We start from the raw sequence: 27,664 nt of genomic DNA, 5'->3' as shown, positions 1-27,664 counted from the left end.
CATTGTGACATGAATAATAAACATAACAATGAGGCAATGCATCTACAGCTTATAATGCAATTGACCAAAGAGTCATTTTACTTCATGGCAGAGGCTTGAATATTGGAGGCCTTGTATCTAGGACACAGATCAGTCAATGGACTCAGGAAGTCTTTTATCACATGCATTTGACTGAATGAAGTCATTGTGTCAGGATCAGCCAGATACAGAAAACATGACACTGTTAAGATGAATTTTAACTTGCTGGACCAATCTTGTTTAACATTTTCTTAAATTGCAACAGTTTAATTAAAGCTACAGTACAGGCCAATAGTTTGGACACACCTTCTCATTCAATGCGTTTTCTTTATTTTCATGACTATTTACATTGTAGATTCTCACTGAAGGCATCAAAACTATGAATGAACACATGTGGAGTTATGTACTTAACAAAAAAAGGTGAAATAACTGAAAACATGTTTTATATTCTAGTTTCTTCAAAATAGCCACCCTTTGCTCTGATTACTGCTTTGCACACTCTTGGCATTCTCTCCATGAGCTTCAAGAGGTAGTCACCTGAAATGGTTTTCCAACAGTCTTGAAGGAGTTCCCAGAGGTGTTTAGCACTTGTTGGCCCCTTTGCCTTCACTCTGCGGTCCAGCTCACCCCAAACCATCTCGATTGGGTTCAGGTCCGGTGACTGTGGAGGCCAGGTCATCTGCCGCAGCACTCCATCACTCTCCTTCTTGGTCAAATAGCCCTTACACAGCCTGGAGGTGTGTTTGGCGTCATTGTCCTGTTGAAAAATAAATGATCGTCCAACTAAACGCAAACCGGATGGGATGGCATGTCGCTGCAGGATGCTGTGGTAGCCATGCTGGTTCAGTGTGCCTTCAATTTTGAATAAATCCCCAACAGTGTCACCAGCAAAACACCCCCACACCATCACACCTCCTCCTCCATGCTTCACAGTGGGAACCAGGCATGTGGAATCCATCCGTTCACCTTTTCTGCGTCTCACAAAGACACGGCGGTTGGAACCAAAGATCTCAAATTTGGACTCATCAGACCAAAGCACAGATTTCCACTGGTCTAATGTCCATTCCTTGTGTTTCTTGGCCCAAACAAATCTCTTCTGCTTGTTGCCTCTCCTTAGCAGTGGTTTCCTAGCAGCTATTTGACCATGAAGGCCTGATTGGCGCAGTCTCCTCTTAACAGTTGTTCTAGAGATGGGTCTGCTGCTAGAACTCTGTGTGGCATTCATCTGGTCTCTGATCTGAGCTGCTGTTAACTTGCCATTTCTGAGGCTGGTGACTCGGATGAACTTATCCTCAGAAGCAGAGGTGACTCTTGGTCTTCCTTTCCTGGGTCGGTCCTCATGTGTGCCAGTTTCGTTGTAGCGCTTGATGGTTTTTGCGACTCCACTTGGGGACACATTTAAAGTTTTTGCAATTTTCCGGACTGACTGACCTTCATTTCTTAAAGTAATGATGGCCACTCGTTTTTCTTTAGTTAGCTGATTGGTTCTTGCCATAATATGAATTTTAACAGTTGTCCAATAGGGCTGTCGGCTGTGTATTAACCTGACTTCTGCACAACACAACTGATGGTCCCAACCCCATTGATAAAGCAAGAAATTCCACTAATTAACCCTGATAAGGCACACCTGTGAAGTGGAAACCATTTCAGGTGACTACCTCTTGAAGCTCATGGAGAGAATGCCAAGAGTGTGCAAAGCAGTAATCAGAGCAAAGGGTGGCTATTTTGAAGAAACTAGAATATAAAACATGTTTTCAGTTATTTCACCTTTTTTTGTTAAGTACATAACTCCACATGTGTTCATTCATAGTTTTGATGCCTTCAGTGAGAATCTACAATGTAAATAGTCATGAAAATAAAGAAAACGCATTGAATGAGAAGGTGTGTCCAAACTTTTGGCCTGTACTGTAAGTCTAAAGCTAGAGTTAGAATGATTAAAATTGCAGGTTAATTGGCTACAGTTTGTTTTAAGAGGCTGTGATTTATATTTAATAATTAAGTGAAATCAATGTGTGAATGTAAAAGGGGTACCTCCTAGTCATTATCACCTGAATCTGCTGCTCCCCTCAGCTGCGTGGAGCTTTATAGCAAGCCTTAGCTAATTGTTTAGTGGTTCGGCCGCAACTTTACTGTTTCGGTTCACTCACACTTCTCTCATTGCATCATTTTTGGATGCTAAAAATCCACCTTTCGCTACCTGCAGAAGACAGACAAAGTTAGACACTAGCTGGTGAACACACTGAAGCATTTTGCATCTAAAAATACAGATATTTCCCTTAGGAGTTGGCGGAGACCAAAAGCAGTGCTAAAAGAGAGCAAGTATTACACTTCCATTCATTAGTTAGGCACAAACACGACTCCAAATGTAAGATGATGTTTCACAGTAACTTCTGGATGTGTAAATAAGACAGTTTGTTACCAAGTTAAAAATGATGTTATGTCATTGTGTTCAAAGTTTGTTTCTGCTGCCCCAAAGTTTGCATTTGCCAGAACTGCTCATACCTAGCAGCAAAAATGATGTAGCAGCAAAAATGCAGTGATGCATTTTCTTACTCATGAATTTGATGTTTAAAAAAGGAAGGATGACTTATTTCTTCCCTCAAAAGTTACATTGTCATGCTTTAAAATAAAAAGACTGTTTGTAGGGCTGGTTGGATGTGAAGGTCAAACTAATAGTCATCATTATATTTGCAACAAAAAATTAGAATTTTCTCTTTCTGTTTAGCCTCCAGATTTGTGTGATCCTCCCAACGGGGTCCTCCCTTTCCTCTGTTTTCCCTGGTAGATTTCTGCAGGAAGCCTTTAACAATGGGACCCCTCCCGAAGGATCCGAAACCCAGCTGTAAGGACCTCTACTCACACACACAGTACACAGACACACACGTGTGACCTCGTTTATATTTGCACGTATACACACATCTACAGAGAAAGTCACCATGCAGTCATCCATTAACATCAACATTAAGTAGAACCTTCCATTGTTAGTATGATAAAACCACTGACTTGACAGAAGACCGACATAGTTTGGTGAGGAGACTCCTGATTAGCATGAGGAGACTGGGAACAGCTGATGAACCAGCAACACTGCTGACCTCATAGTGTACATTTGGTTTATTTGCTCAGCAGAAGTGATGAGGTAGTCAAGACACCCCTGCTCGAGTTAAAGCAAAACAACCAGTGATGGAAAGTGACTCAAGTACTGTATTTTTAGGTACTTGTACTTCATTTTAAAGGCTGCCATTTTTGTTTCTTCACAATACTCCTCTACATTTCAGAGGGAAATGTGCTATCATATATATAACAGTAAAGCATTTAAGTGAGTCATTTGTCTGTATAAAATACTTTTACCTTTGATACTTTAGTCCAGTTTCCTGATAATTCCTTTGTGCTTTTGTAAGGTCTGGAATGCAGAACTTTTACATTTACTTTTATCCAGTTGTATTAGTACTTTTAATGATGTAAAAGATCTGAATATTCCTTGCACCACTGAAAACAACGTAAAAGTGCCTCAAGTGTTGAAAATACCCCGGTTCACTGCAGATTTAGCTACTACAAGCTAATAATGCTGACCAGATGACTTCTCTTGGTGTTCACTAGTTGTGGTCAGAGGCCAAATGATGTTCACCCCCCAAAAAATGGAATTTGTGGTCAAAAAAGTCAAGTCTAAGTGAACATGATGAGAAGCATGAAGACCTTATGATCTTAATCATCATCTGGTTACTCAAGGGGAGATAGACCACAGAAAGGTCAAACACACATGAGCGCACACATACACGATATTCCCACCGAGTACCACAGCATAAATCTGAGGAGATTCGACCCCCCTGTGGGCTTGAACTGGAGCACTTGTGCCCTTCTCAGCCTCTGAATTCATATTCACCGCAGGAGACCTGTCAGGGCGACCAAAACTAAATCTGTCAGAAATTACCTTCCTCGCAGTTATGACGGGAGTAGTCATAAACAAAAGGTAAACTGGCAGCAAAGTTAGAGCCCCTTGTCTTCTTGTTTAATCATTGTAAAGTGTCACTGGCCGATGCCCTGCAGGATGTTTTACTCAGACAGTAACAGAATCCCCAGCTCTCTGTTCTTTACTGCTGCATATGGTGTAGTGTTCCTGATGTGGGTGTGTTATGAATATTTCGCTGTTACCACCTGTGACAGCCAACCTGTAAACAAACCTTTTCCCTGCCTCTGGATCGGATGGACAGACTCAACCTCCAGACAAAGAAGTAATAAAAGTCAGGAGCATACCATATACAATTTAAACAGTCACTATAATATTACACTGAAACCATAGGAGGGAAAATACCATACCACAGAGTAGCGGATAGTACTCCATGTTACTATATAATGATGTGAGTAAAACTGCATTTTTCATATAGTCTTGCTTTTTAATTCTGCTGCCTATGAAACACATAAATATTATAATCCAATAAATATGGAGGTTCATTAAGTTTAGAGGTAAATGAAAAATTTGAAGATGTAATACTGCATTCACATGGAATCAGGCAGACAGTAGACGACAGACAGATACCTTCTGCATGCATGACAAGATGTTGCAATGGTGATGTCATATTGTTTACAAAGTATGTAATAAAATATATGAAATAACATTATTTTGTGTGTATCACTTAATACAAGTATTTTAATAAGGTTCAACCTTATTAACCTTACTGCCGCTGGTCTTCTTTGCCTGCCTCACCTAACTTTACTTTCCTGCTTTTGTCCACTAAAATGATATCTGATTTGCTATCTACCATCTGCCTGATTCCTTGTGAGCACAGCATAAGAGAAGCCCTTTCTTATCTTTCAGATGACATCGAAGCCAGTGTCTCCCCTTGGATTTTTACCCAGAAGCTGTGTGATCAGGTAAATACTATTTGTTTGTTCCGGAAGCTGCTGGGCCTGAAGGGCGGATTGAAACTTGTCTGTTTTAAAACAATACCTCCATATGTACATTTCAAGAATTACCGGTCGCTGTAGTCTTTCCTCCTGTCCACATTATCCCGTCTAGGCATGACTCCAATCTAAGATACCCGAAACACACTCCACAGTCTCGGCTCTGTGTAGAAATGTAAGGCTAAAACAAATATGAGGCTTTGGTAGCCTGGGTTAGTCAAATCAAGTGGATAGCCTCCACTATGTTCATTTTAGTGTGAAATTCCTTGTTTGTGTTGCTATCCCTGCACCGCAGCTCAACAAGGAACACTAAGGGGGACACAAGTGGGGAATTCTGTACTCAAAAGGCTTCCAGTTCTTAAAATACCCATGCCCAGGCATTTATGCCACATTAGTTCAACTTGCTCAGTCTGACCTCTACCTTTATCGTTATGAAACTAGATGGCTTTGTTTTATTCAACTACCGGTGCAGCAGTGAGCTAGCATGCACAATAGCAGGACCCTGAGATTGCAGGAGCTACATGAAATTGTGTTGGTTACGCTTGTATTTTTCCTACTGTGACATGTCAAAAAGGTCTGTTAAAAATTTACTTCTGCTGCGGCGTTTGTGCAACTACCTGCTCAATATGTGTAAAACACAATAACTGAGTGACACATGACGTTCACTACTATACTAAATTCTTTGTGTGGTCTTTGTCTCCATTTTGTAAATCGTGGCACGGTCAGAAAGAAGGTGGGCGAACAACAGTTGACTACTGTGAAGTCACTGTCTACTTCTTGAAAGGTCATTGACTGGAGGGGGTTCAAAGGTCAGTTTATTCACATTCAAAAAGCTGGACTGCGCAGAACTCTTTCACGTGCTAAATTGTGAACCTAACTCCAAGAATCAACCTTGCATGACCACCCCCAGTCATGTCTTCTCCCGTGTCTACCGTGATGTCATGTCAAATGTCACGCCAAGAAATTACTGCAAGAATATGATATGCACCAATCACAAAGGCTGTGTGACATGCCAAGAATGTGATGCCACATGCTGGAAACAACTGTGCATGTGTGTGTGCACATTTGGACATGCCTATTGACATACGTGTGCGCATGTCTGTGCAGCAGGACAAAAGAGAAAAGTCATTATAGCAGTTCATCCATTGATTGCAGATTCTCACAGTATTAAAGGTTACAGGCTGTAACTTTTTGAAAAGAAAATTGGTGTGAAACTGCCTTCAGGGAGAGACTGCACTCCAGTTTTTGGCACCCATCATTCTTTGAATAATTCAGTTCTCTGAGCAAAGCCCCACCAAACTTCCTGTATACTGACACCGGGGTCTGGGGACAAACTTTGACAGAATCACATTCCTGTCATTGTTAGGCAATCATACTCACAGAAAGCAAAACTTAGAAACAGAATAGTGTCCAACTTTCGATTCTACTTCCACAACAATGCTACTTAGTGTTTTCTGAGGCCACAGAAAGAGTCTGCAGTCATGCTTGTGCTTCTGTGAGGCCCAAGTAGGCACAGTGTTGCTTTAAACTAAATGCTACTACAGCATGCTAACAACAGGGTGCTACAATGCTAACATACTGATGTTAAGTAGGTACATTGTTTACCATGTTCACCATCTTTGATTAGTGTGTTATCATGATAATATTTGCTACGTAGCATTAAACACAAATTACAGCTGATAGAAAATTTCAGATTTGCAGATATTTGGTCAGTAACAAATGTCAATGTAAAATTTGACCCACTGATTATGCTAGATGAAAGGTTGAGGAGCAACAATTACAGTTCATCTCGAGGGGGACGTGGATGTGTTGACCAAATTTAAAATTTAACTTAAAGCCACAAGTGTCAACCTCATGGAGGCGCGAGAGGAAAAGTCACGGTATCACCAAAGTCTGAAGGATTCATCTGCTGGGGACGATTAATGTCTGTACCCAAATTATAAACGAAAACATCAAGTAGATGTTGAGATATTTCCCTAAGTTAAAAATTTGACTTGCTAATAGTGCTAGAGCAAAAGTAAGGGGATCACCAGCCAAGTCACTGACTTCATCCTATTGGCGCCATGAATATCTGGACCCAATTTCACGTCAGTTCATGATGAACATGAACTGACGTGAAATTGATGTGATTTTTCCAATAATGCCAACATGAGGTTGACATTTTTGTTATTTAGTGACACAACTATTGGATGAACTGTTCATCCAATAGTTGTGTCACTAAATAACAAAAATGTCAACCTCATGTTGGCATTATTGGAAAAATCAGCAGACCAGTATGATATATCATCTGGGAATGTAGACTGTATAAAATAATGGACATGGTCACCGTGGTGTCACCCATTAGTTTGTGGACTCCCGTTTTGAAGACTCGAGTTCGGCATTTTGGTTGCGCTGTCTTGGATTTTGAGAACCAGAAGTGATTATGTTAAATGAGAGGGTGGAGCTGTCCTCCAGGACCGAGGGTTGGATGTGGCTCATTGACTGTAGCGCCACCTTGCAGACAGCCTGTCACTCAAGCAGCCCTGTCCTTAAAAATGTGTAACTTTAAGCCTTTATAAAATGTAAACGCATGAGTTATATAAAAAGGTACCCCCTTTCACAGTTGTCATGAATGTTGAAATTTGCTATGGAGACCAAAACTGTTTTTTGTACCAGGCTGCAAACATGTTTATTTCTGTTGTAAAGTTGGGCATTTTAACAGGGGGGTTTATGGGGATTGACTCACCTCTGGAACCAGCCTCAAGAAGCCATTCAAGGAATGGCAATTTTTGGCACCTCCGGGTTGGCTTCATTTTTCAGCCCCATATGTTCTCTCTTGCCTGGGAGCTATTAATGACAGTGCAGAATGTAATGGTAATCTATCTGACTGTAGACTCTAATTAGACCACAGTGGTGAACCAACTGACATTGCCATCCCTAGAGCCATGCTGCTAGCATGACTGAAAATGTTTCACATAAACAATTTCAATGTTATGCATGACTATACTCAGCAGAGAAGATGGATTCACCACTGTTGTTATGGAGGGCAGAGGTGCCCAGTGTGCCTGTGGGAGACAGAGAGCCAGTGGCCAGGCTGTAACCGACACTCTGACTCAGTGTTGACAGAGTCAAAGGGTCGGGACCCTCAGCTGGCCCTCTGTAAGGGAAGTGAAGCTCCAGGACCTGTCAGCAACACAGAGAGGAGGAGACTGAAGAGACCCCTAATTGGTGTCCACATGTGTCACATTGTTGTTTTTGCCTGCCTTGGGGGAGATTGGAAGATAACTTTGAAGGTAGTGTGGTAATTTCTACTCACATGCTCACATGTAGGCAACACAGTCTGAATGTCTTGACCAGAGATGTATGACCTCCTATAGGAAATGTGAACCGGTTCCAGTTGAGAACCAGTTCCATAATGTCTGATTCATGGGAATCATATGGCCCCATGTATGGCAACTTCTTTTATCAATGCCTGCATGTTCTTCTGACGTCAAACTCCTGCATCAACAATGCATAAAACTTGCAACCAGAAGGAGCCATGGATGGCAGTGAGAAAGAAATGGTCCAAAACTCTGCATTTTACGTAGAAAGATGATAAAAGTGCGGCTTGTAATGTCTGTGAAATGATAGTTTCAAGTAAGGGTGGAAACTTAACACAGGAGAGGTATCTTGCGTGTCATATTCTGATGTGCAGGTCCACTGACAAAGCACTGGTATTTTATAAGCTGGGATGAGAATGTGCTGAGTTCTCTAACAGAAAAAAAGTGTTTTCAGAAACATAATCTAAATGCATTTCAGTCAATTCCAAATCTTCATTGTTTCAGATGTGGGTAAATGATAGAAACAGCAAGCATGTGGCCTTTCAGTGGGAGATAAAGTTTTACACAATATGTAGACCTGCACTGTGGCTGAGTTTAAATTTGAAGGTTAGTGTACCATGGGCCCTAATAGTTTGAGACAAGGCTATATCTAATACCCAGGAAATAAAGCCCAGATCCACATTTTGCATTGGTTTCCATCTGCTTTCTATTATGAGGCATTTCCTGTATGTTGATGGCTGTCCTAACATAAGTTATAGTCACATCATTAGTGTAAAAGAATAAATAAAAGAAAGAAAGGATCGTGAACGCAGTGAACAAGAAAAACTTAGGAACATAGGGGGGTTTAAACTCGAGATATTTCCATTCACTTTCCTTAGTCTGTTTAATGTTAGAGTTCAAAACATAGTCAAATGCTGTTCTCTTCAAAGAGTAATCAGTGAGGATGGATCTGCTTTCTTTCACACTGAGCCGACAGTCCTTTTTTTTCTTGAAGTTCATCCCCAGTGGTATTGCTAAGTCACACTTGCAAGCAACCACCCGTGCTGCCAACACCAGCCAGACACCACATGCAGCACCACCATGAAGTAGTGTTATCTTATACATTCACTGGCTTCGCTGTTAGATGGAGATTAAAAAACAGAAGTAATTATGTCATACTAATTCAATGTAAAGCCAACATGTCCTTATATAGCAATGTGCTGCTGTATTTGTCCTCTCATGATTACAGCTGTCATCTGTTAATGTCAATAGAAAAGAAACATATGCTTTGAGAATCTTTACATCTCTAGTGAACTGTGAACTGTAAAAAGATTTGTAAAGGTGTGATCCACTAATTTTCCTCTTAAAAGTCAGTTTACTTGTCATGTGAAGCCTGTGAAAACAGTTGTATATGTTCTGTGGCTCTGGACGAGCTTTGTCGAGTCTGAGAAAACAGTGCGTGAGGTTGTTATCAGGGTTATCTCAGCTTGAGCTTGGAAACTAATAATTCATGGAAAACCTGTGTTACAAAGTGGCCTTATGGAGGATAAAGGACAAGCATTTACCAGACCGGAAGCTTTCAATGAAAATTAGTATTGGTTGTATTGTAGGAAATATGGGATCCAGGGTTTTTGATTCTTCATATTATGGTATAAAAGTCAGGGTATATCATCTTCTGCTGCTTAATTTTTGACCAATTAATATATTTTTGGTCACTTTGGAGCAACGATACAAGCTGTAAACACAGCATAGACATCACCTTTTAAAGTTGTAATGTCAGCTTACACTATTTACATGTCCAGCAGACATAAGCATCAGTAGCATTCATTTGGAGTCATGTTTCTGACAATCTGACAATGTAAGCTGAATAATAACGCTCTTTTAGCTTTGTTTTTGGTATCCACCATCTCCTTAGGAAAAATCTGTCTTAATAGCTGCTAAATGTTCAACTATATTCACTAGCTAGTTGCCAACTTTCTCAGTCTGTAGTTTGATTTTGGGAAGGTGTACAGTTGTTAAAAACAGTTCATTGCTGAGGTTGATGAGAGCTGTGAGACTGAATCAAAAAACAGTGTGGTAGCAGGTTGTTAAACCGAAACAATTAGCTGAAATGCTAAAGGCTAAATGTGCTGTAGAGCTGAGGGGATCTGCAGTTTGGTAATAATTCTCTGTGAGTGTGGTCATTAGATCCATTTTTAACATAGTGTGGTATATATTATAGATAAATGCAGCTTTAATCTTAAGTCTCTTGTGTGACTTTATATAGAGGTTAATCATTAAAGTGCCCCTTAGGGTTAATTTGAGTCAACAGATTTAGTTAAATACAGCCTCATATTTCCAGGTATTGAATGAGAATTCAGTGCAATAACAGAGACCACCATACATAGTATATGTTTACTGCGAGCTGTCACTTACCTCTGCACTGACAATCACCATCCTCTTGTGAACATTACAGATTCTTTAGATGCTAACTGTAAATAGCTTTCACTGGGGAGGAGGGGGGCTGTTATTGTCCAGAGAGGGTCTACAGCTTGGCTTTAGCATTACCCAATGATTGTCTCGGTCTGCAAATAAATATTGTCTGACAGCCTGTATGAACCAAACTAATTTCCTTCACTTAAAGGGATTTACTGGGCCTGGGATACACTGTTAGTCTTCATTACCATAGTGCCTTACACCACAGAAGGCAACTCAGAAAAGCTACGTGATTGGATGATGGAGAGTATGAGTGTTTTTCAGAGTATTCTGTTCATTAGGGACCCTGAGAGCGCGGTATCTTGTATGCTCTTAATGCTCTCTTCCTGTCTGCATGTATACAGACAGTTAAAGGGGTAGAGAAAAGCAAAACACATTAGAATAGACTTCCATGGCTAATAGAGGAATACGGTATGTCAAGATGAAAGACAGGGAACAGAGGAAGGGGGGGAAACTGTGTTGAAGTCAAAAATGAAAACATAGAGTACCATTTCCACACTCTATACATTGTTAAAAGTATGTGGGCCGAGGTGTAAAAGAGGATGAGGAAGGGGGGGAGAGGTGGGTGGGAAGGGTATGTCGTAGTGAGGAAATACATGGAAACTAATCAGAGTCTTCCTGAGTCTCAGTAGTCAGATATCTGCAGGGCTGAAGACAGGAAGGACTCCTGTAAACTGTCTCATTCACATGGTGTTCCTGTCTGATACAGATATGTGTCTTTGTGTACATTTATAGTGTACATAGTTCTATAATGAGGAAGGTTACAACATGATATACTGTATATAGAGTAAATAACTCATTCTGCTTGCTAGCTGATGAAATGATCTTCATGTTTGTAGTTCTTTGTATATATGACATTCACAATATTTACACACGGAACCGGAGAAGGATAATGGTGGTGGTGCTTTACTTATATAAATGGATACATGCATGCATGTGTGTGTGTGTTTGAGCTTGTGTTTGTAGTGACACAAACATACATGGGTCTAGTAACGATTGTCTGACGTTTCATGTAACCAGTACAAAACCAATTGCAGGGTAAAAAGCAACATAATATAAACGAAGGCTGAGAAGCACATTTAATACAAGGAAAACAAAAAAGCAGACACTAATATGAGACACAAGCAGCGAGTGTGCTCAAGGAAATCTCGGTAATTGTAGTTTCTAGATGGTGGTTGGTTGCTAAGTGATCGCCAGGGTGTTACAGCAGATGTGTACAGCAGTAGATGGTGATTAAATTGTGGCTGAAAGGGAGTTTCAAGGCAGAAAAAAAGTGAAATCGACATGCTGTTCTTTGCTTCCACAGTCACTTACGTTTTACAAGACTGCCTTCTCAAGAAGAATGACAGAAACAGTTGTTTTAGAGCAAGTTTCCTAGAACGACGTGAATATTTCCAAAATCGTTTAACAGACCATAACGGGGTTCCTATGACTCCTTGAAATCCTTGACAGTTCGTGAATTTTAGGGGGGAAAAAAACAAAATTAAAGGTTTTTGAAAATAGAAATAGACAGTGCTTGAATTTATGTATTTTGTAGAAGAATGGCATTTGAAGTTAGTTCGATATTCTTTTAAATAAACAGTAAATTGGCTACATTCTGCTGTCTGCATGTGTCTCCTGCAGTTGTGTCATTGTGCCATGCTGCCTCGACAATGATTGAAGTCGAATGATGCAGGTTAGGCAGAGGTGAGAAAGCAATGATAAGTGAATCTGTGTCTTCAATTTGAGGTATTTGGCCATGGAAAGTCCTTGAATTTGATGTTCCGGAAGGTTTAGGAGCTCTGAAATTATATATTGAGCGACAGCGTCTGTAGAAAGGAGGATGGGTTAACAAAACATGGAACTTTAACATGAGAGACCGCTGTTTGTTTCTTCTTTCCAACTGACAGGCGACATTGTTTTTCTTTTTAAAAGCATGACTACGATTGTTCCACATGTTCATTATTGTATCCATGACGCAGACGGTCCCCTAACATTAACAAAGTAGTCATTTTCACTCAAACCATGATCTTTCCCTAAATATAACCAAGTCGTTTGGTGCCTAAATCCAACCAAACCTTAACCATAGTGTTGTCACGTTATAAAACAGATGTATTTTTCCTACACAGATTAGTAACCATTTTTGAAGGCACAGAGAAATGGTGTTGTCTGGGTGATTAGAAAACACTGTATCGTTCAAGAAGGCATGAGCAAATGCTGCATGTTGTCACCTAATGTGAAGGACTTCTTTTTTTATCCATTGCATACATGACACAAAACAGCACTAACTATACATCACATTATATCTATAAATATCTCAGAATGTCTGCAAAAGCCATCAGATACAGCACACGGCAACCATGTGGGTATATTCAGAAAACAATGAAGTAATAACCGGAACTTAAATCAGTGATGATCAAGAGTTATACAACACCCCAAAGAGAACAGAAAAAGATAACAAGAAGCACTGAAATATCTGTGTCCATCACCTTTTAAAGAGTTGGGGTTGTAGTTGGGGGTTGTAATGGTCGCTGTTGTAGAAATTCTGCAAAGTTCTCCTAAAATGGTTGGCTACTGGTTACCAGTGGTTGCTAGGATGTCAGCAGATATTTGCAAGGTAAATACTGCTGAATGCTACGGTGTTAAGATGTGGTTTCCATACTTGTAATAACCACTAGGAGGTTGATACCAGCGGTTTTCTCCTCAGTAGTTTGATGTGCTGTAAACCTGTCATCAGAGGATTTGTAGGTTCTACCCGTGAACTACTTCAAGATGTTTCTAATAACACCGTACTAGTGCAAAATTGCTAAGCTTCAGATAATTTCACAGCTCTATTACAGGATGATTGAGAGGACTGTGAAAGTACTGCAGGATATCATCTTTAAGTGAACCTCCTAGCACTGTTTTTTACATTATGGGGTAACACTGCACTTGTGTTGATAGTAATCAGGGAGCTCTGGCCCCCTCTGAACTAATTTTGTCGGCCACCCTTCCTATAGTAATCCTGTGATAATCTTAGTGGGATTTTTGCGTCCTCTCCAGCTGTGTGTGTCTGGAATTGGCACCACTTTTCAGACTACGTGTAACCCTGCACTTTATGTGGCGATGTAAATCATCAGGAGCTGAATTAGTGGGCCTGAATGGCTTGTTCATTCCAGCACTGAACTGAGCTACTGCTAAAGACAAGTAGTGGAACAAATCACTCACATTTGCTTTTTTCATCCTAAAAAAACCTGATTTTGATATTTGTTTTGTTGCCAGGTAACGATGCCAATAATTAACTTAACAACATTACAGAATGACTGAGTTTGTTGCGGCTGTGGTTAATTCTGCCCACGTTGGCAGCAGAAAGTCTGCTCCGAAATCTACTGGGTATTGTTCTGACTTCTTACAACAGCTACAAGATGCTGCAAGATGCCAGAGGGCATCACAGGCATCAGAAAAAGTCAAATCAGATAATGCTATTACATACTGTTATATGTTAAAAAATCCAATGTTGAGACATTAACCAAATCTTCTACCTTATTTTAAATAAACACAATATTTACATTTACTCCTTTTTTAATTTTTACACTTACAAGTATAACACATTGGAAATTATACCCTGTTGTGCATTTCAAACTGTACTGTATATACAGTATTGTGCATACTGCAAAGTATATGGTAATGGGAAACAATTTGGATTAGGTAATTATACTGGCAGGTGAAAAACATCTTTCAGGTGCTACTAACACAGATGGTATGGCTTTAAACTTCTTTATAATACAATATAGCAGACCTAACTTTCAACACAAAACCACAGCTGGTAAATGAGAGTGGACCTCTGGGAAATGATATGGAAGATTGAGTGCCCGAGGGATATAAGAGAAAGTTTATTACTGTTATTGGAGAATAAAGCCAACAGTGTTAACAATCTGCTCTGCAGTTCTTTGAGTTTGTTCACCAGCATTCTTAGGTTTTCAGTTTTGTTATTCAGTTAAAATGATTTTGATTACAAATATGTGTTTATAATTAAAGGAAAAAACAACTTTTCTTCCACATAAAACTCATTTTCACACATGAAATCCAGCAAAACTGTCCAGAATTATGATGCACTTCTATCAACCCATTCATCAGAATAAATGTTGGTTTTGTACCATGGATATTTAACATTTGTACAGTATTATGTAACACATATGTCAAAACTTTACATGTCTTTTTGTTTCAACAATGTAGTGGTCAATGTGTGGTTACGTTCAGGCAAAAAAACCAAACAAACAAAACACTTGGTTATGGTTACCACAGTGCACAGCCACAGTAATGGCTGGGAATGCTGCAGCTGTCTCCGTAAAAAGCAACTCACTTTGGTGGCACAATCACTGCTAGAAATGATGCTGATGTCTCCCAAAAAATCCAACCCTGTTTTGGTGGCACATATACTGCTGGAATTGCTGCTGCAGTCTTGATAAAAACACCCACTTTGGTGGTGAAATCGCAGCTGGAAATGCAGATGATGTCTTGCTAAAAAAAGCTTTTTTGGTGGCACAACTGCCACTGGAAATGCTGCTGCTGTCTTACTAAAAACACCCACTTTTGGTGGCACAATCACAACTGGAAATGCTGCCTTTGTCTCACTAAAAAACACCCAGTTTGGTGGTGCAAGCTGTTGGAAGTTACACTGATGTCTGGCAAAGAAACACCCTGTCTTTTGTGGCACAGTTACTGGAAATGCTGCTGCTCTCTTGCTAAAAACACTCTGTTTTGGTGGCACAATTGCCACTGGAAATGCAGCTCATGTCTTGCTAAGAAGCAGCTCACTTTGGTGGCACAATCACGGCTGTAAATTATGCTGATGTCTCACAAAAAAACATCATTGTGGTGGCACAGCTACTGCTGGAAGTGCTGCCAGTGTCTCGCTAAAACACACCCAGGTTGGTGGTACAAGCTGCTGGAAATTACGCTGATGTCTTGCAAAAAAAAACACCCTGTTTTGGTGGCACAATTCCTGCTGGAAATGCTGCTACTGTCTTGCTAAAGACACGCACTTTTGGTGGTGAAATTGATACTGGAAATGAAGCTGATGTCTTGCTAAAAAGCAGCTCTCTTTGGTGGTACAATCACAGCTGGAAATGTCACTGACATCTCCCAAAAAAACACCCAGTTTGGTGGCACAAGCTGCTGGACATTACTCTAATGTCACAAAAAAACACACTGTTTTGGTGGCACAACTGCTGCTGGAAATGCTGCCGATATCTTGCTGAAAAACACCCACTTTTGGTGGCCCAATCACTGCTGGAAATGCAGCTGATGTCTTGCTAAAAAGCAGTATAACTGGATATATTGTTTGGTGATCTAGAACAGATACTGCAGTTGCCTGCTGCTTGGCAGGTGGCCATGCACCATCCACATCCTCCACGTCTCAGTGACAAAGTCAGCAAATATAAATGTAATCAGAACTACATCACTTTGATATTAGACATTTATATGATAGGTATGAAATGTACAAATGTAATGTGGTTTTACAGACGCGTACAATGTCTTGGGCCTTTTTCACTCCATAGCATTCTTTAATACATGCGATGATAATGTGTCTTTAATGCTATTGTAATAAATCTAAGTTTACAGTTATTAAGATGAAGGATCAGCTGTCTCAGGCGGAATCCTGTACTCTGGTCGAATTGTTTCATGTCTGACAGTGTGTATTCCGGTCTCCAGACATCACTGCGCTGACTGCTAAGATTTTCCCATGGATTGGCAGACCGAGCCCCCACAAATGTAGCTTATAAGGTCCTGTGTAATGAGTGAACTCCTTACAACGCTCCCACCCGCCTTCCTCCTCCTCCTTCTCCTCCTCCTCCTCCTCCACCTCCTCCCTGATTCTGTCTGTCCTACTCTGCTCAGCAGACGCGAGACACGCAATGGAACAGAGCTCATCCCGGGTAGTGGAGTCAGTTTGAACTAGGACTTCAGATAGTTAAACTGTGGATGCTGCAGCACAGGAAATGCCTTGTGGACTGTTGTTGGCCATTTAGCGATCTGACTTCTCTGGGGATCTCTTGTTTATCTGAGAGAGTGGTGAAAAGTCCGCGGAATAACTGAAGCTACAGGACATCTACAGCGCGCCGGGATGCTCGGGTTAAGTCATTTCACTTTGACAACAGCGGCAGTTGTTGGTGAGTAAAAACTTATAAGGAACTGTGCGTTTGTGCTGATTATCAGATGAAACAATGAGTGACAGCCGCCTTTTTTTACCGCGTCAGGGTCTCCAGCGCATCTTTTATGCACACGCTGGACAGCGGCTTAGATCATGGCAGCCTGCATAATTGAAGACTGAGCGACTAAAAGCATCCATTAGGTGTGTCACTCACATCGCCTGCGAGCCCATTATAAGGTGGTGGCACCGCGGTGTCCTCGTAAACTGCCCCTAAATACTTTCCGTCCGTATTGCCCAGATGTCATTTATTCTGACTGAGGGAAACCACACAGCACTTAATTGCTTCTACGTGCAGCAGTATGATATTAGAAGCATGGCATTGCCTCATATAATCGAGACATAACAGTCAGTCAAACTACTGTATAGTGCTCTAATTGAATGACGCGCATGCCTAGTGTTTACGCTCCAGTGCCAGGACTTCCAACTAAGTATTGTTGCGAGGAAACATTTCTGCTGTGACATGTAGTTTTGTCATGTTTCTGCAGAATCTGAGTATCTGCAAAGCATTAGTCATGTGGAATTGTGTCAGATCCTATGACAAACCAACCCCCTGAACGGATCATTGGATGAATACAAGGAGGGCTGATTTTAACAAAACATCCATGACAATTAGATTTTAATTTGAAGGAGATGAAAAGTGAGATACATATTGTATTAACACCGGCTTTAAGAGGCAGCGAGGCTCTAATGGATATCTGTGTTGGTATTATAGGGTCCCACTGGTGGTGCTGTGCTCTCAAGTTCAGCTCCAGAGCAGCAGCAGTGACTTAACTGCAAAGTTGAGCGAAAGATCAGTCCCTCTGAGTTTAAAGGAGAGAAAAAAAAGAGAAGTAGAAAAAAGAAGAAGAGAGAGCAAAGTAAACAGTGCATGTCTCTCTTTAATTACCAGATTCCTGCGCTTACATGTGATGCTGGCTTGTGATGCTCATTAGAGAATTGAGTTAGAGATGAGGATTGTGTGTGTGTGTGAGAGGGATCAGCAGAAGCTCAATCATTACCATCACATCAAGAAAGTCAGGTTTACTCTCATGTCCAATCCCACACACTCCTGCTGGTGCTGAGTCTGAGCTGTTGGAGTATGGCTTTAGTTGGGTTACACAGGGGTAGAAGCTATCTGTTTTGAGTCCATACAGGGAGATCCCGTGTTGTGCTATCGGAGCTGCCTCAGAGGCCCACATGTGGTTATTGTAGTGGCAGCATTTAATCTGTATAAATTCCTAACGGAGATGGGGCTACAGGTGGTTTGAGTTTGGAACTGCAGAGGAGGAGAGGGGCATCTGGCCTCAATCAGTATGTGTCAGACTGGAGTGACCGAGCTTACTAAGGACGTGAACAGCATGAACATCTAGGCTTGAGACTACTGTAGGGATGCAACTAATGATTATTTTCATAAATCTGTTTTGTTTTGCCAGTTAATTCATGTTTTTACTAACTAAATGTCAGGAAGAAGCATGGAAAAAAAAAACCTTCACATCTCGTCAGAACTCAAGATGATGTCAGATAAAAAGGGCAATTCAAAATCATAATCTTGGGCTCTTGGGAACATTAAAAAATATTTCATTTACGGTGATTTAGAAGAGGAAAGAGGAAGATAAGCTGCTTGATAAATGACTTTAACAGTTTATTGCTTATCAGTGTTATTGTCAATTGAGGCTGCAAGTATGTGTAATTTCATCATACATTAATCTGCAGATTATTTCCTTCATTAATAAATGAATGATTTCCTTCCATCCATCTATTGTCGGTAACTGCTCATCCTCGTAAAGGTCACCTGAGAAGCTGGAGCCTATCCCACCTGACATTGGGTGAGAGGCGGGGTACACTAGACAGGTCCCCAGACTATCACAGGGCTGACACATAGAGACAGACAACCACTCATATTCACATTCACACCAACGGGCACTTTAAATTAACCAGGTAACCTAACCTGCACGTCTTTGGACTGTGGGAGGAAGCTGGAGACCCCGAAGAAAACCTACGCTGACATGGGAATGAGAACTTACAAACTTCACACAGAAGTGCCCAGGCTGGCCAGCGAACCCTCTCGCTGTGAGGCAACAGTGCTAACCACTACACCACGTGAAGTCAAGATATTGCCAAATGCAATATTCAAATTACAGGACCAATAATTTTTTTGATAAAGGCAAAAAGTGTCACAATATAGTATCATAAATGTAGCATTGTGGTGCTAAAGAGACGCCCCGGCCTACAAATCATATTCCAGATGTATGGGAACATGCTTGCTTGGTACAGACCTCAGCAAAAATCACATAATCATCCATTTTATGTATTTTTCAGTGAATATAAAATGCAAAAATGACCTTTTCCCACTAAAATTGCAAGTCATATCACAATCCCAATATCTGTCAAAATAATCACAATATCCCTAAAACCCTAAACCCTAAAAATGGCCATCACAGTTTCCTGCAAAGCCAAATGTTAACGTTATTAAGTTACTTGTTTTATCCAACATAAAGTCCAAAATTCAAATATATTCACTATACTGACATAAGACAGAACATTCAGAAGCTGGAAAGAGAGACTGTTTGCAAACTTATGATTGAAAAATTAGGATTAATCAGCTATCAAAATACGTAGTTTTTTGTATTATTAATGGACTGCTCCTTTCAGCCGGACTTGAGACTTTCTGTCTCTCCTCTCTCTCTGTCTTTGTTTTGCCTGTGAGTGATTCAAGCTGAAGCTGTTTATCTGAGCCCCTTCAGAATGCATTGAATGCATCGCAGAGATCACACACGATAAAACGTTTGCCATATGTGGCAAACAGCCATAGGACATTTTGAAGTTCATATGGTTCTTTAACATACTAGGAGCTCCCCATTCAATGGGTTTGTCACACAGACAGAGTATAGACTGCATGTTCCTCTTATTTAGGAATGTATCTAACTTCTTTGTTGCTACGTCTGCTGCAAAGATGGAGAGGAGAGGTGAGGGGTTTGTTGAACACAAACTGACTTAGACTGCTCAGCATTCCTACAAGGACCTTATTCCCTATAGTTTCCCATATCTCAGATTTGGGAATTCGTCTTTTCTCAACATTTTTATGAGCATGTGGAATGCAGCAGGAGATGACCAGAGTCAATGGTTAATTCATTGAAAGCTGTAAGGTCGAGAGATATGAGTCTTCAGACATTAAAGCTCTGAATTAAATTTATGAGCCTGAGTAGTGAACCCGGCCTCGGTCATTAGCAATAAGTCTCCTCCTCCTCCTCTACTATCTCTATTATCATTTGAATCAGCTCACTCCCTTGGTCGAGGCAATCAGCACTAATTTGACATAAACTGTCTGCTGGCAGCAGCAGACAGATTCACTGGGATGGATGTGACTAAGATGTGATTGCTACTTTTGCATCTTTAATGTGTTCACTTTTAGCATGCAAATTTTTTAATCAGCTAAGTGTAACTATTGTCTGAAGTTGTTCCACTACCACTGAGCACTTTGAAGGTGTTAAAGGAAGTTAAGTTTATTGTGCTGACTTCTGTTGGCTGCATAGTAACAAGGTCAGACACCTGTCTGACACCATAACATCTCCTCCTCCACTGAGACTGACACTGCAGACACATGAATGAATGTGGGGCTGGAATATGTCAGTAACTATTGGATGGATTGATAAGACATTTTTTTGGTACATAAAGAATGAATCCTACTGATTTTTTTTTCAGTACAGAACAGGGCATTTATTCCCAGCACTCCAGATGCCCAGAATGCATTGAATACATTCAGTAAGTAACATAGGAAGAAGTAAGAATAAAGTTGCAAAATCATGTCATACTTTCTCCAGATGACGAACACAATCATGCGTCCTGTCAGTGAAAGATCATGTGCTCACATGTGTGACAGCAGCGGCATCCTAGCATGAAAAAATACTTTTGGAGCTACAAAAATAAATGATTAGAAAAAAAGTCACAGCCTCCATCTCTACTGAGATACAACCGGATTTGTCAGCATGTTTTTCTCACAAGTGTTTTGCCTTATGGTTTGTGCTATATCTGATGTGGTAGATGTGCAGGTTTTCACACTTAAAGGTCTCTGCAACACTTACCTCATGGTTTACATTGCAAGTCTGAGTGTGTGTGTGACTGTGATAAATGGACTGGAGTTCACAGTGTTCTTTGAGCATTTTCATCTCTGTCAGATATATCAGATAAAGTGGTAATAAAGATGCCATACAGTATGAAATGCGGGAAGAATGCAGTTTTCAGTGCTGATGAGCTTGGGTTATCTCAGCCATCTGTTGGAGTTATTCATTAAACCAAATTGTTCGCTCTCTGGATGCCAACAAAACAGAGAGGCCAGTCAGGTCAAGTTAGGAGACTTTTTGTTCTCAGAGGTCAGAGGCTTGAAATAAGGAGAGGAAACTGTGCTGAAAGACGGAGGGGACACAGATCTTTGGCTCTCTGGTGACAAACAGGATGATAGACAAGAGATACAGTCACCTGTGACACTTCCTGTCTATCTTGGCAAAGGGGAGATAGAAAAAAAACAGGAACATAGGTCCTTCTCCTGACTTGAGAGAGCTGGGGCTTCAAAGAAATGAGTAATCAGAAGCACAAAACACATAAAGATAGGGTATGTGAGGACAGGAAGAGTCATTTCACAGTTCACAATAGCCATGTTGCAGTGTTGAAAGTTATGGAGCAGTTTCAGTTTCTTTAGTAGGCATCCGTTACATGGATCCTGATTTTGAAACACTAAAATTTGTGCTGGTTTATAAGTAAAAGTTGTGCTTCTGCAACAGTGATAGTGTCTCTGTAGCAGGGACACCAGTACATCATCACCACCAAACTGAAACTGTGTGGTTTGCCAGGTGCAAATACATGTGGTTGTTTTGGGTCTGTCAGTGCAAGCAATAAGCTACACTTTCAATTAGAGGTCTGTCAGCTGACATTTGCTTGTGGGGAACACAAGCACAAAACCCAAATGACAGTAATGCATTAATGACTTCTAGTTTACATTTAAGCAAGTAGGAAATTGGCTGAAACTATTAACGATATCGAACGTCTTGATCGAAAAGTCTGTGACTGAAAGTCTAGAAAGCGTGCTGTCATCAGCCACAAATGCTGCTGTGACTGTTTAGTATTTATTAGGTCATTTAGTCAGTAAAAAAAAGATGTGGCTGCTGCTAGCCTTCTCCAAGCTATGAACAACTCAAACTTCCAACTTCACAAAAGTAAGTGAGGATTTGCAACATTTCTTTTTCCTATGTGTTGTAAACTGAATGTCGTTGGGTTTTACAGTTTATCTGAAAACAGTCAGGCAACTTCAAAGTGTCATCTTGGGATTAAGAAAATTTTAATTGGCATTTTCCGCTATTTTCTGACATTTTATAGAACAAACAACAGAATGAAATGAATCATTGTTTGCAGCCTTGTATAAGTAATCGGTGGTCTGACGTATTCTCATAGAACGGTTCATATGATAGCCTACAAATTAGTGCCCCATGATTAACGTAAAGTTTCGGACGTTAGGTTTTGGCAAGTAAGGTTATCGGGGTTAGGTTTAGGAAAAGAAACATGGCGAGGATGTAACTTAAAATAACTCAAAGTTCACTCGACGTTCACGTGGTTCCGAACACACTACTCCAGGGCAAAATCATGGGGGAAAGCTCAGGTTTTTGTGACCCAACCTGCCTCCTTACATGACTACACGGGACTGTCCCATCAGTGAATTGGTCACGTGATCTCAGCCTTTTAAAATATGTGGGATATGTATGAATTTGGGTGCATTACTTTTCGTAGGACCACATTCGAACGGTTTGTGAGAATAGCCTATTTCCATTCATGGTTACGACAGACTCTTTCAAAGCTAAGCCTATTTGTATTTATTAGAATGATTTGTGTGTAATTTGTTATAGAGAAGGTCAGCATTTAATTCAAATACTTAGCTTAATTTGGCATTTTTAGTTGTACTGTGCTGATCAGGTCAGTATCACATGACGTTCATTTAAATAAGGAGAAGCTTGTGCATCATGGGTGCATGCAGAGGTGACAGATGTCAAAGTCAAGCTGATCTCACGGGAAGTTGCATTCTGTGGGTAAATGTGAAACAGAGAAACATATTTCCTTTAAGAACTGTGATAGTCAAACGAAGGTTCAAAGATTTACCCTCAAGCCTGTGAAACCACAAATGCCACCCACATGACTTGTTTCCAGACTCTGCTACCTCAGCCTACTACATATGTGTCACTGCTGTTTCTGCAGCATGTGGCAGCCAGGAAACTATTATTTGCAGAGTGAAAGATGTTCACAGTAAAACTGATGTATTCTATAACAGTGGTCTTTACTGGCACCGGTCCATTTTGCCTTTTACCCCCAAGTCTTGTCATTCAGCTTGGCATGAGCGCTAGTCTGTGACAAATCATCTCAATAGACTCATTTTGAAACATTGCTTTTGTATGTTCTGTGACTTTATTGGAAAGCCTATCATATAGATAAAAACAGGAAATATAGGGGTTGGGGTTGGGGTTGAAAATGGGCGAAAACATCAATACGTATTGTCATCTTAAGGATATGCCATTATATTAAAACTCCCAAGGTACATCTGTGTGGACTGATGCCAGGCAGACAGTGGCACGTAGCCAAGAAAAAGACAATGAGGATATTTACTGACATCGTCCCATATCGGTTGCAGAATTGAATTGAACTAAAATTGTATCATGGCAGAATTTGTGATACAAGCAAATACTATATCATTGTCCAAAGAACAGATATAATATTGTATCAAAATGAAGCTTGTGATTTACACCCCTGCTTATTTGCAGGCAGAATGCTATGCAACATGAAAAATAGAAATGAACAGAGACAAAATCTACATTTTCTCCAATGACTCTGCCAAAAGGAAACCAGAAGCTGTGCATTGTCCAGAACTGACACTTGATTATATATGAAAAAAAGTGCTGATATATAAACAAATGTGGATGAGGCGTAAATCAGCCTGGTTTATTTAAAGCTTTGCAGGTTTGCATAATTCTAACCTACTAAAGCAGTTAAAGTTGGTATAACTGTAGTTTGCTGCTTATTTGCGAATGTTAGCATGCTAAAATGCTAAACCAAGATGGTGAACATATGAACATCAGCATGTTAATATCCTCATTGTGAGCATGTTAGCATACTCTGTTCTACTCTTTGTGAACTTCAGTGACTTTTCATCTCCAAAACATTCAGTTTGTTCAGTACTTTGTTTTATCTTTGAACAGTTTGGTTTTCTTTGCATGGAAGCCCATAGGGGATATTATTAAAATGAAAACTTAAACATATATATATAAAATTCAATTCAAACTACTAGCATTATAATTTTCCAAATATATATGTTTTATTTGAGTAAAAAATGCAATAAATCAACGCAGCTGCAGAGCGGAAGAGTGACCATGCAGCCATTTTGCTGATGTCCAAATATGTAAACAAGCTACAACACATGCCCCCAGTGACACTAGAGCTGGAGCCTGTCAGAGGCAACTCCCGGGTGGATTTAATTTGTAAAACTACAGAAGCAACAGTACCCAGAACCACATTCAGTCATTCCACAATCAGAAACCATGGGTTAGGAGAACCACCTGGGATGCCATATATCCACTCACTCAGAATTATAAATCAGCAGCCTATAATGTAAGAAGAGCAGTCAGAAGGCAAAATGGGACTATATTTCAGCTGAAGGGATTGCATTTCACTGTAGTTTTGCCTTGTATGATTTCATATGACAAATCATTCATTCATTTTTTTATCAATTGATCATTTAATACAGTCCACTATGGGCCTCCATATTCACATTAAGCACTACAGTCTCACAAAGCAGCTAGTGTGGCTGTAGGCCTTTATTTTTGTTACAGTATCATTTGCTAATAAATAGAGGTAAAAAAATAATGTATCTCATATGTGTATGAAAGTTGACTGTCAGTAACACAAACCCAGGTTGGGCTGTGCCACAGAACTGAGTCATCATTGAATCATTATGTACTGTCTGCTGCCATCGCTGCAGACAGGGGAAGTGAGAGAGAAGTAAAAAGGAAACTCCTGGGTTGCCAAGGTGATGCTCGTGCCAAACTTTTTCTGCCCTGTGACTGCAAATCTGAAGTGATCTCAACAAGTCTTATGGTTTTAGCAGTAACATGCTGAATTTAGCTTTCCCTCTGTCATTCTTGAAAATTGGGGGAAATAATGAAGATGTTTTGAATGATTTGCTCGTTTGTGGTTGTAAATGTAAAACGTTTACATGTTTTGTCAGACATTAACTGTGCTGTTTGCCTGTAAGCCTGTTATTCTTGCTGTATTTGAATAATAGGGACACGCAGTGTTTGAAAACCTAATCTTCCTATAAGTGGCCCCTAAGCTCAAAAACACACCAGATAGTAAGATAAGTGCAGAATAATCCCAGAACTTCACCCAACAACATACACACACTGAAAAGAAACTGATATCTCTCATATAAGAGCTTCATATAAGCAAAACACCCGTGAAGGTGCGACATCGTATGTCGTTTCAGCTTACATGGGTCTTAACCTCCGATGAAGGTCAAGCCACACACAGACACACACGCACATGTATAAACACACGCTGAACACATAAAAGCGTTCTACATGTGTTTCACACTTCATCACTTGTCACCACTTTTCCTCAGGTTGGTACAATTCTGATATTTTGAGGAGCATCCTCTTGACCCCGTGAAGATCCGATGTAATTGTTTCCATGCTGAAGAAATATTGAAGATTTGTGTGAAATACTTCAAGAAGGATTAAGACTGACTGACTAACATTTAGCGTCTACGAACTGCACCAGCACTTTTATCAAACATTATCTCAGCAGCAGTTACATTTTTATCAGTTGTTTATAGGAGTTTATACCTCCATATCACTTCCATCAGCCCATTACAAGCCCACAAAAGTTTGTGTATGCTGAGGTATTTTTCGGTCATGTGACCTCTGGCATTACACACTCGAGAGGCATCAGGGGCAAAGAGGAGGGCGGAGGAGGAGAAAGCAGGGCAGACAGCAAGGCAAAGGGGAAAGTGTAGAGGAGGTCGTTGGAGAGTCGATAGAGAGTCCGAAGGGAGGTCCATTTCAGAGAATTTGTTGTGGGAGGAGATTTCATTATCCACAGTTTGAACAAAAACAAGAAGAGGAGTGAAAAGCAGAGGTTAAAGGGAGAGCAGACAACCACTGCTTCTGTTTTTCATACAGAGAAGTGGATTAGTCATCTTTGCCGCTTCTTTATTTTATATTACAGTGGTCACCAAGTTCTCACTGCTAAATAGGTTGTTTGTCAGTGCCCCCCACAGTGTTTCATGTTTGTTCCCACAATATTTTCTGCACTGCCGCCTCTTCAGCTGAGTGGTTGTGTGGTTTAGTGTAGGCGGCTAAGGTTGGTTTCACACCTAAATTGTTTAGTGAGGCTGAAACAAACTCGGGTCCGTTTGCCTGTTTGATTTTGTTCAGTATAGGGTTGAGAATGTTATCAAGTGACAAAGCAGCTGCACTGAAATGACGAAAAAAGGGACGGTCATTTGTGGTGGAAAAGCAAAACAGACCAACGACGACTATGTAATAGCACTTATGTGATTGCAGCATTAGTTCAAAAAACTAAATTACTGTTACTTCATGCTGATGCTGATCGTATGCATTCAACATTCACATGCAACATGATAGTGTTCCAGCAACATTAGTTTGTCTTTAATCTTCCTGTCCACTTAAGAAGCAGGAATGTGTCGCATTGTGTAGATTGACCAAGTGGCAACCTCTGGGTTGAAAAATGAAGCCGACACAGAAGTGGCAAAGACTGCAGTTCTTAGAATGGCCACTTGAGGTTGGCTCCAGAAGCCAGTCAATACCTAAATGCCCAACTTTACAGCAGAAATAAACATGTTTACAGCCTGGTACAAAAACAGTTTTAGTCGCTTTTAGTCATTTTGCCCTTCATGACTTTCATAATTTTTATTTTTATATAACTAACCTGTTTACGTTTTATTAAAGCTTAAAGTTACACATGATTAAGGGCGGCCACTTTGAGTCACAGGCTGTCTGCAAGTAGTGTCTGTCTGCAGATCCAACCCTTGCTCCTCTAAAGCTCCACGCTTTTGCCCAAATATGGTCACTTCTAGCTCCAAAAAACCAAGATGGACAAAAAGACGAACTTGAGGCTTCAAAACAGCAGTCAACAAACCAATGGGTGACACTATGGTAGCTACGTCAGGGCTCCAGACTGTGACCAAATGGTCAACTCCAAAAATGATTTTGTGATGCAACTACTCACTTGTGTGCGACCCACAAATTTGCAGGCGTTTTTTTGTTTTTTATTACTCATGTTGTAAAACAAGGGAGCGAGTCTTCCAGTGTAGGCTAATGTGTGTGAGAGGAGGAAAGTCCGGGTGTGAGTGATTAGTTAACTGCGAGGATCACGTCATCGTCACGTATCAGTAGGTTCGATCTTATTGTGTAAATATTTTGTAAAAGCACCAGTAGCCAACCCTACCATTTGTGGCAATATCAATATTGAGGTCGGTCAAAAATATCCTGATATTTGATTTAGTTGCAGTCTTCATTAATAATGCTCAGAATAAATTATTCCTTCATGAGTATTTTGTGAACACTTGAGACATTAGATTAAGACATGGCGCAGTAAAGTGCTGCTTTCTGTTAGACAGCAAAATTTGACTACCCCACATGGATCCTGGTGATGCAGGGTGACAGTTAAGTTACCCGTCAAGTCCATATTTCATATGTACTCCGACCATCAACTCAGACCTCCTCCATAAGCCTTTTTCATGCAACAGTACAACAGTGTAATGCTACATCCTCCTTTGATACCGACTGAG

General features: G+C 40.4%; 1 protein-coding gene across 1 annotated transcript in view; it reads left to right on the top strand.

The window, feature by feature from the left end:
* Positions 1 to 16,536: 16,536 nt before the first annotated feature.
* itga1 (integrin, alpha 1) overlaps positions 16,537 to 27,664 on the top strand; it is a 57,799-nt gene continuing 46,671 nt past the window's right edge. Inside the window, exon 1 of the mRNA XM_033647191.2 lies at positions 16,537 to 16,801. Coding sequence (XP_033503082.2) covers positions 16,756 to 16,801 — 46 coding nt within the window. The 5' untranslated portion in view covers positions 16,537 to 16,755. The remainder of the gene's footprint in view (positions 16,802 to 27,664) is intronic.

The sequence above is a fragment of the Epinephelus lanceolatus genome, chromosome 19 (assembly GCF_041903045.1).
Source record: "Epinephelus lanceolatus isolate andai-2023 chromosome 19, ASM4190304v1, whole genome shotgun sequence".
NCBI classification, from domain to species: domain Eukaryota; kingdom Metazoa; phylum Chordata; class Actinopteri; order Perciformes; family Serranidae; genus Epinephelus; species Epinephelus lanceolatus.
This window is presented reverse-complemented; position numbering and strand designations above follow the sequence as displayed.